This window comes from Rattus norvegicus, chromosome 13 (assembly GCF_021556685.1).
Source record: "Rattus norvegicus strain SHRSP/BbbUtx chromosome 13, alternate assembly SHRSP_T2T, whole genome shotgun sequence".
NCBI lineage: Eukaryota > Metazoa > Chordata > Mammalia > Rodentia > Muridae > Rattus > Rattus norvegicus.
This window is the reverse complement of record NC_141546.1, coordinates 4,376,218-4,388,723: the sequence shown is the minus strand read 5'-3', so window position 1 is coordinate 4,388,723 and position 12,506 is coordinate 4,376,218. Positions and strand designations below refer to the sequence as shown.

Genomic DNA, 12,506 nt, shown 5'->3' with positions numbered 1-12,506 from the left:
TGATATTGAACTTGCTTTTCAGACTCTCACAAAATTAGGTATGAAAGATTTCTATTTTTCATAAAATCACAAGTGCTTCCTTCATCAATAGGTGGGGTATTGGACTAGAGGAAATTGAAAAGTAACAAGGAGACACTTTCTTTTCGGTGTGTAATCTGAAACTACATTAGGCATAGTTAGTTGCTGACCCATCTGATGGATGAATAGCAAAACAATTTTCTCCCATGCCCGCTTGCAAAGGTATTTGTCTCCTTTTGATGAACTCTCATTTTTTCAATATCTGTAGCTAAAAGAGTTGCTTAGCTTTAATGAATATTATATGCAGTTATATCACTATGATATTGTCAATATCCTCAGTCAACCTATTGGAAAACATCCACATAGACAAGGGTAGAGAAATGCCCAAGAACAAGCTCAAGCAGCTGTGGTCAGAGCAGAATAAGGACCAGGTGGAGAAGAGGTAGTAGAAACCACTCAGTGCAAAGATCTTGAAAGCAATAGTAAGAGAGACTAAAATGTGTTTAATGTTAGTTTGTTTATTTAACTGTGTGTTTGTGTGTGACCATGCACAGATATAATGGTACACATGTGGGCAGCCCATGTGTGTCCACATTCATGGAGAGGCTATAGGGCAACCTTGATGTCATTCCTGAGAATGTCTCAAACTTGTTCTGTGAGATAGAGATTTTCACTGACTGAAAGGATTGACTTTGTCTCCCCCAAACTTGGATTCTGAGCACACACCACTACATTACATAGATTTCTTTTTTCTCCTGAGATTTAGGGATAAAATTCTAGATCTCCTGGTTGTAGATTAAGGTCTTTACTGACTAAGCTTTCTCCCAAGGCCTTTGTACTTGTTTATTGTTTTATAATCATCATTCATTGGTGATTTTAAGGTATAGAGGTATCTGATGCTTTGATTTAATGGGAAATCTGTGTTTACTGATGCTGAATGACCTTGCCCTCAATTGGTGTTTCCTATATCAATAATGTTCCTGTAGCTAATGGCTGAGCATGGGACAGGATATTGAAAGTTGTGCAAGACAATCAGAATGTAGAGAGGAGAAAAAGACACAGTAGCAGAGAAGATAAAGGACACTAGCAATCTGAGTTTTCAGGAAAATGACCTCTGTCTATTTCCCCGACTTTTCCTGAGGTGAAGATTTAGGAGTGCCCAGTCCCTAAGTTAGGCATTCCATTTTAAGAATAAATAGTGTGGCGCGCGCGCGCGCGCGCGCGCGTGTGTGTGTGTGTCTCTGTGTGTGTGTGTGTGTGTGTGTGTGTGTGTTTGTGTTTCCATTCATGGATCCAAGATAGCTTCTGAGCAGGTATACAGTTGGGACATGCCAGGAGCACAAGGCAGGCAGCCAAATCACCCGCTACAATAAGGCTTTTTAGTGATATTACATTTTACCACCAAAGGCACCCACACATTAATGCACACACACACACACACACACACACACACACACACACACACACACACACACACATACTAAAGGTACCTTTAATTTTTAACAAAAAACAGGTGGCATTTAATGACTTAACAGTTAGTAAACGTTATACCCTGGGAAAGTTAATACAAACAACTGCATATACTCCACTTCCTCCATATAAAATCAGGTAAATGTGTTTGACTTTAAGAGAAAAATAGCAGCTTCCCTTTTTCGTCTTTTTGCTTTTCTGTTACCCTCTGTAATCTGCATGCATACATATACCGGTGTCATCCATAGAATCAAAGAACTCAAGCACTGCAAATCCTTGATGATTTGTTTATTCTGCATTAATTATTATAATTAATTCTGCATTAAAATTTTATGAACAATTTTTGGGTGCTTTGATATTTTGAAATTATTAGAATTTATCCCAACAAAGGCTGATTATGGATAGTGTTTTGAGTTTAATATAAAAACTGTTTTTTCAAACTTTGCTTGTATTGAAAAACCATCCAAAACCTTTTGAAAAAAATTTTAATTAACAATGAATGAAAATATTACCTTATCAGTGTAACAGAAATGTTAATGCAATTAACCTTTGTAGTCTAATTTGAACATGAACAAATCAGGAAATCATCTTTTGTGAAATAATTAAGAACAAAAAAAAAAACAAAATTATTACTGAAACAGACAAAAACACTGTTTTTCCTCTTTCATAAAATTTAACTGACCACTGTTATATTTTCTTTTCTTTTTCGGTACTTGCATGTATTTTTGTTAGCATGCTGACCTTCAGGGTCTCACAGTAGAAAGTCTTCTCATTCATCATTCTTTAGTGTTCATTTGACTTCATGAGTATTACCTCAAAGATGTCAGAGATGGGGCCAGGACTCTTACAGTGGACATAATTCATACATATAAACCTGATATTCATTGTTGCTGGTAAGAAAAAAGTGGAAAATATACATGAATCTCACTGACTAGTTACAATCTTCTATTGGAGGGAGATAAAAATGTGCATGCATTCAAGCCTACATGTGCTTGTGTGTGTGTGTGTGTGTGTGTGTGTGTGTGTGTGTGTGTTGCTTGATAATACATGGCAGAGGTCGATGTCACAGTTCCTCATCAATTACTGTCCACAATATATTTTTTAGAGCAGTATCTTTCTCTGAACCTGGAGCTCACCATTCCTATTAGATATCCCATGTATTCAGCTGTTTATTACTACTCTCTTATGCAAAGAGTTCCTGGCTATGTTATTTGGGTTCTGGGGAACTGAACTCAGTTCCTAAGCTTACATGAAAGTACCTTACTGGTTGATGTGTCTTGACAACTCATAAAAGTAAAAGACTTTTGGAGCATGGGTACAACAGTAAAATGATCTGCATATGAAGACAACAGTGAATAGTAGTCATTCCTGCTTCCAATAGAGTGTAATGAGTATCACACAGATTAAAGTGACAGCTAAGAAATAACCATGCCTTTATAAAGAATTGAGCCTGCAAAATATATGCATGGCTATTCTTTTAATGTACATATCCTGATGAAACAATGACAAATGCTAATAGAATATAATAAATCATAAGACATTAGCCAGATTTGATAGTTTCAGTACTGGATTTCCTTGTAGCCAGTGGTATTAACTTTACACTAAAAACTTGTACTGATGGATAGTTTCAGAGAGAGACAAAGGGAGATCCTGCTCTGGGACCACTGACATTGAACTCATAAATGACAGCACTTACAGCTCATTTCAAGTCGGAGGAAGTCTTTAATGCCAAGGTTTTCTAGAAATACTCCAGATAAAGCAGTGGTCTTAAAAAAGAAGGAAATATCAGCGCTGAATTCCGCATGGAATGTAGGAAAGTAGAGGTAAGAAGCTTCAGTAGTAAATGAGACAGCATTCCAGAAATGTCCTGTGAAACACAGACACTTTAAACATTCGTTTTAAATGTGGTGTGAAAAAGCAATGGACTTGTGGGCAATTTTCAAAACTAGAAGGGAGTTGGAGCGAAAAAGTGAATGGAACCAAAATAGTTTGTGTTCATACAATTCAGATAAAGGGCCAGGTTGGGAGGAATGGATTGTACTCACGGTCACCATAGCAACGTAAGGGGCCAATTTTCCAATAAGCTTCTGATTTTGATCTGTTGGTATCAGTAGTAATTATTTGAGTTACTGGCAAATGATCTTTGAAGGAAAGAAAACCAGTTTCTTTTGCCCTGCAAAACATAAATTTAAGGGAGGGGCAAAACATAAAGAGTAAATGATCAACACAATCTGTACTAAAATCCCTCTGCTTTCAATGGTGTATGATCCGCAGTGTTAATGTGACATTATACATCACTTCATTTTCCTATAAAAGAAGATTTATGTGAGGTACTAACTTGAAAACAGGTATCACAAAGAGTCTTGATTTGGATGCAGACTGACATGTTGGAAGGAGCTTAATAGAACGTCTTTAATTAGGGGGCCTGATTGAATTGTTGTTGAAATTCCAATTAGAGAAGTCATTTCCTGATAATGAACACCACTGAATTTTATATGTTCCCTAAATGTGCTTCATGTGCAAAGGTAGTTTACAAGATTACAGTGTTGATCATGGCCAAGAGGAATGCTCACTGCACTGTTTATGTGACATTAAACATTGCATCCCTCTCCTATACAATACAATCTTCTATCTGAGGAACTAGCATGAATACAGACATCACAACTCCTTTGCAAAACTCACTCAGAAGACTTGGCTGTACCACCTGCCAACAAGTTTTAATCAGCTTTGAATGTTCCAGATCACATTTTAAGTTGTGTGAAAATGAATTTCTATAGTTAATTGGATGCTTTTTTTCTTGGTTCTTTAGATCTTGCTGGCTAATGGCTCCCACTTTATTTTTGTTAATTATGCAAATAAGGAATTACCTAGCTTTATTTTGATAGAAAAACAAAAATAATAAAGAAAATGTTTCATTGTCTTTTAGGGTTGTCTTTTGGGATCCAAGTATGGATGGTACCACTTGGCAGAGCATAATGTCTGGAAATGTAACCTGGTGTGTTGTGGAGATAACAGTCCAATATTCTTTGTTTGTCAGCATGGTGACCTGAGTCTGGATCTTCTGAACCTCTACAAAATAACCCACTCTTGTGGGCCTCACTTTTAATCATAGGACTGGGTAAATGAAGATGGACTGATATCTGTGACCTGCTGGCTAGCCTACATGGATAAATTAGTGAGCTCCAGCCCAATGAGAATCCTTATCTCAAAGAAATAAGATGCACTTTACAGTAACCAAAGAATAACAGAAACTGATTTCTGGCTTTCACATGTACATCTATACATGGTCACACAAGTCTATACAAAAGAATGAAAATATGCATACATGACCCGCAGATCCCGGCCCGCAGCAGCTCTCTGCTCCCAGACCCCGTGAGAGAGAGACCCAACCGCCTGGTCAGGTGGGCACTACTGAGGCTGCAGAGCAGAAGAGACCACCAACACTGCTCACCCCTGCCCACATCCCTGGCCCAAGAGGAAACTGTATAAGGCCCCTGGACTCCCGTGGGGGAGGGCCCAGGAGAGGCAGGACCCCTGCCTGAGACACCGCCTGAACCTGAAGGAAACAGACCGGATAAACAGTTCTCTGCACCCAAATCCCGTGGGAGGGAGAGCTAAACATTCAGAGAGGCAGACAAGCCTGGGAAACCAGAAGAGACTGCTCTCTGCACACACATCTCGGACACCAGAGGAAAAAGCCAAAGACCATCTGGAACCCTGGTGCACTGAAGGTCCCGGAAGGGGCGGCACAGGTCTTCCTGGTTGCTGCCAATGCAGAGAGCCAGTGGGCAGCACCCCACGAGCGAACTTGAGCCTCGGGACCACAGGTAAGACCAAATTTTCTGCTGCAAGAAAGCTGCCTGGTGAACTCAAGACACAGGCCCACAGGAACAGCTGAAGACCTGTAGAGAGGAAAAACTACACTCCCGAAAGCAGAACACTCTGTCCCCATAACTGACTGAAAGGGAGGAAAACAGGTCTACAGCACTCCTGACACACAGGATTATAGGACAGTCTAGCCACTGTCAGAAATAACAGAACAAAGTAACACTAGAGATAATCTGATGGCGAGAGGCAAGCGCAGGAACCCAAGCAACAGAAACCAAGACTACATGGCACCATCGGAGCCCAATTCTCCCATCAAAACAAACATGGAATATCCAAACACACCAGAAAAGCAAATTCTAGTTTCAAAAACATATTTGATCATGATGCTGGAGGACTTCAAGAAAGACGTGAAGAACTCCCTTAGAGAACAAGTAGAAGCCTACAGAGAGGAATCGAAAAAATGCCTGAAAGAATTCCAGGAAAACATAAATAAACAAGTAGAAGCCCATAGAGAGGAGACACAAAAATCCCTGAAAGAATTCTAGGAAAACATAAATAAACAAGTAGAAGCCCATAGAGAGGAGACACAAAAATCCCTGAAAGAATTCCAGGAAAACACAATCAAACAGTTGAAGGAATTAAAAATGGAAATAGAAGCAATCAAGAAAGAACACAGGGAAACAACCCTGGATATAGAAAACCAAAAAAAGAGACAAGGAGCTGTAGATACAAGCTATACCAACAGAATACAAGAGATGGAAGAGAGAATCTCAGGAGCAGAAGATTCCATAGAAATCATTGACTCAACTGTCAAAGATAATGTAAAGAAGAAAAAGCTACTGGTCCAAAACATACAGGAAACCCAGGACTCAATGAGAAGATCAAACCTAAGGATAATAGGTATAGAAGAGAGTGAAGACTCCCAGCTCAAAGGACCAGTAAATATCTTCAACAAAATCATAGAAGAAAACTTCCCTAACATAAAAAAAGAGATACCCATAGACATACAATAAGCCTACTGAACTCCAAATAGATTGGACCAGAAAAGAAACACCTCCCGTCACATAATTATCAAAACACCAAACACACAAAATAAAGAAAGAATATTAAAAGCAGTAAGGGAAAAAGGTCAAGTAACATATAAAGGCAGACCTATCAGAATCACACCAGACTTTTTGCCAGAAACTATGAAAGCCAGAAGATCCTGGACAGATGTCATACAGACCCTAAGAGAACACAAATGCCAGCCCAGGTTACTGTATCCTGCAAAACTTTCAATTAACATTGATGGAGAAACCAAGATATTCATGACAAAACCAAATTTACACAATATCTTTCTCCAAATCAAGCACTACAAAGGATAATAAATGGTAAAGCCCAACATAAGGAGGCAAGCTATACCCTAGAAGAAGCAAGAAACTAATCGTCTTGGCAAAAAAACAAAGAGAATGAAAGCTCACAAACATAACCTCACATCCAAATATGAATATAACGGGAAGCAATAATCACTATTCCTTAATATCTCTCAATATCAATGGCCTCAACTCCCCAATAAAAAGACATAGATTAACAAACTGGATACGCAACGAGGACCCTGCATTGTGCTGCCTACAGGAAACACACCTCAGAGACAAAGACAGACACTACCTCAGAGTGAAAGGCTGGAAAACAACTTTCCAAGCAAATGGTCAGAAGAAGCAAGCTGGAGTAGCCATTCTCATATCAAATAAAATCAATTTCCATCTAAAAGTCATCAAAAAAGATAAGGAAGGACACTTCATATTCATCAAAGGAAAAATCCACCAAGATGAACTCTCAATCCTAAATATCTATGCCCCAAATACAAGAGCACCTACATACGTAAAAGAAACCTTACTAAAGCTCAAAACACACATTGCACCTCACACAATAATAAGTGGGGATTTCAACACTCCACACTCATCAATGGACAGATCATGGAAACAGAAATTAAACAGTGATGTCGACAGACTAAGAGAAGTCATGAGCCAAATGGACTTAACGGATATTTATAGAACATTGTATCCTAAAGCAAAAGGATATACCTTCTTCTCAGCTCCTCATGGTACTTTCTCCAAAATTGACTATATAATTGGTCAAAAACGGGCCTCAACAGGTACAGAAAGATAGAAATAATCCCATGCGTGCTATCGGACCACCACGGCCTAAAACTGATCTTCAATAACAATAAGGGAAGAATGCCCACATATACGTGGAAATTGAACAATGCTCTACTCAATGATAACCTGGTCAAGGAAGAAATAAAGAAAGAAATTAAAAACTTTTAAGAATTTAATGAAAATGAAGGTACAACATACCCAAACTTATAGGACACAATGAAAGCTGTGCTAAGAGGAAAACTCATAGTGCTGAGTTCCTGCAGAAAGAAACAGGTAAAAACATATGTAAGCAGCTTGACAGCACACCTAAAAGCTCTAGAACAAAAAGAAGCAAATACACCCAGGAGGAGTAGAAGGCAGAAAAAAATCAAACTCTGAGCTGAAATGAACCAAGTAGAAACAAAAAGGACCATAGAAAGAATCAACAGAACCAAAAGTTGGTTCTTTGAGAAAATCAACAAAGATAGATAAACCCTTAGCCTGACTAACGAGAGGACACAGAGAGTGCGTCCAAATTAACAAAATCAGAAATGAAAAGGGAGACATAACTACAGATTCAGAGGAAATTCAAAAAATCATCAGATCTTACTATAAAAACCTATATTCAACAAAACTTGAAAATCTTCAGGAAATGGACAATTTCCTAGACAGATACCAAGTATCGAAGTTAAATCAGGAACAGATAAACCAGTTAAACAACCCATAACTCCTAAGGAAATAGAAGCAGTCATTAAAGATCTCCCAACCAAAAAGAGCCCAGGTCCAGACGGGTTTAGTGTAGAATTCTATCAAACCTTCATAGAAGACCTCATACCAATATTATCCAAACTATTCCACAATATTGAAACAGATGGAGCACTACCGAATTCCTTCTACGAAGCCACAATTACTCTTATACCTAAACCACACAAAGACACAACAAAGAAAGAGAACTTCAGACCAATTTCCCTTATGAATATCGACACAAAAATACTCAATAAAATTCTGGCAAACCGAATTCAAGAGCACATCAAAACAATCATCCTCCATGATCAAGTAGGCTTCATCCCAGGCATGCAGGGATGGTTTAATATACGGAAAACCATCAACGTGATCCATTATATAAACAAACTGAAAGAACAGAGCCACATGATCATTTCATTAGATGCTGACAAAGCATTTGACAAAATTCAACACCCCTTCATGATAAAAGTCCTGGAAAGAATAGGAATTCAAGGCCCATACCTAAACATAGTAAAAGCCATATGCAGCAAACCAGTTGCTAACATTAAACTAAATGGAGAGAAACTTGAAGCAATCCCACTAAAATCAGGGACTAGACAAGGCTGCCCACTCTCTCCCTACTTATTCAATATAGTTCTTGAAGTTCTAGCCATAGCAATCAGACAACAAAAGGAGATCAAGGAGATACAGATCGGAAAAGAAGAGGTCAAAATATCACTATTTGGAGATGACATGATAGTATATTTAAGTGATCCCAAAAGTTCCACCAGAGAACTACTAAAGCTCATAAACAACTTCAGCAAAGTGGCTGGGTATAAAATTAACTCACATAAATCAGTTGCCTTCCTCTATACAAAAGAGAAACAAGCCGAGAAAGAAATTAGGGAAACGACACCCTTCATAATAGACCCAAATAATATAAAGTACATCGGTGTGACTTTAACCAAGCATGTAACAGATCTGTACAATAAGAACTTCAAGACACTGAGGAAAGGAATTGAAGAAGACCTCAGAAGATGGAAAGATCTCCCATGCTCATGGATTGGCAGGATTAATATATTAAAAATGGCCATTTTACCAAAAGCAATCTACAGATTCAATGCAATCCCCATCAAAATACCAATCTAATTCTTCAAAGAGTTAGACAGAACAATTTGCAAATTCATCTGGAATAACAAAAAACCCAGGATAGCTAAAGCTATCCTCAACAATAAAAGGACTTCAGGGGGAATCACTATCCCTGAACTCAAGCAGTATTACAGAGCAATAGTGATAAAAACTGCATGGTATTGGTACAGAGACAGACAAATAGACCAATGGAATAGAATTGAAGACCCAGATATGAACCCACACACCTATGGTCACTTGCTTTTTGACAAAGGAGCCAAAACCATCCAATGGAAAAAAGATAGCATTTTCAGCAAATGGTGCTGGTTCAACTGGAGGGCAACATGTAGAAGAATGCAGATCGATCCATCTTTATCACCCTGTACAAAGCTTAAGTCCAAGTGGATCAAGGACCTCCACATCAAACCAGACACACTCAAACTAATAGAAGAAAAACTAGGGAAGCATCTGGAACACATGGTCACTGGAAAAAATTTCCTGAACAAAACACCAATGGCTTATGCTCTAAGATCAAGAATCGACTGCTTGCATTTGGCTCGAGTCCGCTGTTGTTGAGCGAAGCTTACTTCTGTTTCTGTTAAAAATTTGCATCTTCTTTGTTAGGGTTCCTGGTTCCATCCTGGTTTTTGGCACCGAAGTTCGGGTTTCGAATCTCGGCCTGTGCCCGGACAGAACACACCCAGACACCATGGTAAAAAAAAAAAAAAAAAGAATCGACAAATGGGATCTCATAAAACTGCAAAGCTTCTGTAAGGCAACGGACACTGTGGTTAGGACAAAACGGCAACCAACAGATTGGGAAAAGATCTTTACCCATCCTACAACAGATAGAGACCTTATATCCAAAATATACAAAGAACTCAAGGAGTTAGACCGCAGGGAAACAAATAACCCTATTAAAAATGGGGTTCAGAGCTAAACAAAGAATTCACAGATGAGGAATGCCGAATGGCTGAGAAACACCTAAAGAAACTTTCAACATCTTTAGTCATAAGGGACATGCAAATCAAAACAACCCTGAGATTTCACCTCACACCAGTGAGAATGGCTAAGATCAAAAACTCAGGTGACAGCCGATGCTGGCGAGGATGTGGAGATAGAGGAACACTCCTCCATTGTTGGTGGGATTGCAGACTGGTACAACCATTCTGGAAATCAGTCTGGAGGTTCCTCAGAAAATTGGACATTGAACTGCCTGAGGATCCAGGTGTACCTCTCTTGGGCATATACCCAAAAGATGCCTCAACATATAAAATAGACACGTGCTCCACTATGTTCATCGCACCCTTATTTATAATAGCCAGAAGCTGGAAAGAACCCAGATGCCCTTCCACAGAGGAATGGATACAGAAAATGTGGTACATCTACACAATGGAATATTACTCAGCTATCAAAAACAACGAGTTTATGAAATTCGTAGGCAAATGGTTGGAACTGGAAAATATCATCCTGAGTGCGCTAACCCAATCACAGAAAGACATACATGGTATGCACTCATTGATAAGTGGCTATTAGCCCAAATGCTTGAATTACCCTAGATCCCTAGAACAAACGATACTCAAGACAGATGATCAAAATGTGAATGCTTCACTTCTTCTTTAAATGAGGAAAAAGAATACCCTTGGCAGGAAAGGGTGAGGCAAAGATTAAAACAGAGACTGAAGGAACACCCATTCAGAGCCTGCCCCACATGTGGCCCGTACATATACAGCCACCCAATTAGACAAGATGGATGAAGCAAAGAAGTGCAGACCGACAGGAGCCGGATGTAGATCGCTCCTGACAGACACAGCTAGAATACAGCAAATACAGAGGCGAATGCCAGCAGCAAAACACTGAACTGAGAATAGGTCCCCCGTTGAAGGCATCAGAGAAAGAACTGGAAGAGCTTGAAAGGGCTCGAGACCCCAAAAGTACAACAATGTCAAGCAACCAGAGCTTCCAGGAACTAAGCCACTACCTAAAGACTATACATGGACTGACCCTGGACTCTGACCCCATAGGTAGCAATGAATATCCTTGTAAGAGCACCAGTGGAAGGGGAAGCCCTGGGTCCTGCTAAGACTGAACCCCCAGTGAACTAGTCTATGGGGGGAGGGCGTCAATGCGGGGAGGGTTGGGAGGGGAACACCCATAAGGAAGGGGAGGGGGGAGGGGGATGTTTGCCCGGAAACCGGGAAAGGGAATAACACCTGAAATATATATAAGAAATACTCAAGTTAATAAAAAAAAAAGCAAATGCAGAGAACATGAATTAAATACAACTTGAAAAAAAATATGCATACATATAACCCATACATTCACCGGGAAGAACAAAAAGAAGTCTCAGGAGTCGTATTATACAGGTACATAGTGTTCATGCATGACATTTTCAAGAAATAAATAAAAACAATGTTTTCAAAATAATACTGAAAATTCAATTAAAATAAGTAAATTGCCATTGATTATGTAAATACTTCTAGACAGAAATATGCTTGGGACAGGTCTGATCCTTGTAGTCACAATTTTCATTTGTGGTATGTGTGCTCCACTATGTCCATTTATAAATGTTTGGAATTGCTTCAGACACATTGAGTAGTTTCCTAGGGTCACAGGATAGAAGGTATATGAACCAAGTCACTGTTGCTTTCTCCAGTTTCTGTCTCATGTGTCTGAAAACACTTGTTAGAGCTAAAAGATTCTAGCTGTGTAGTGTGGATGAGTAAGTCTCTTACGAGACACTTACTATTTTGGATGAACATTTGTATTACAGCCTACAGAGGATTAAATATGATATGCAGCTGCTAGGCACAGTGTCTGGTCTATTATAAATGCCCGAAACTTGTTTCCCCTATACTTATTTTAGTTTTCTTCTTTGTCCCTGAACTATTCTATGGCTTCATGAAAGACAATTTATTTCATAAGCATCCAGCTATGATCCTTGAATTGAGACTTCTAGCTATATGATACATTTGAAATTAAATTTTAATATTTAGAATCAAGTTCATGAGATTTGGAGAAAGACATTTAATTTTTCTAGGTTATAAAAAAATATCCACCTGAACTCTTTCCCTATATCCCATTCAAAAAATATAATATTTATAATTTCAGTGAAATATTTATAATTTCAGTGTTTGTGTTCAAAAGCTATTCAAATTATAAGATTTTGTTGCAGCAAAAACCACATGTGTGTATATTGCACACTCAGAGAAAATAAATACC

General features: G+C 38.8%; 1 protein-coding gene across 2 annotated transcripts in view; it reads right to left on the bottom strand.

The window, feature by feature from the left end:
- Cntnap5c (contactin associated protein-like 5C) overlaps positions 1-12,506 on the bottom strand; it is a gene marked incomplete at its 5' end in the record, with an annotated part of 856,281 nt that overhangs the window by 181,245 nt on the left and 662,530 nt on the right. For both annotated transcript variants that reach the window (NM_001415869.2, NM_001047866.3), the window contains 2 exon segments: positions 3,185-3,355; positions 3,534-3,661. In NM_001415869.2, coding sequence (NP_001402798.1) covers positions 3,185-3,355; positions 3,534-3,661 — 299 coding nt within the window.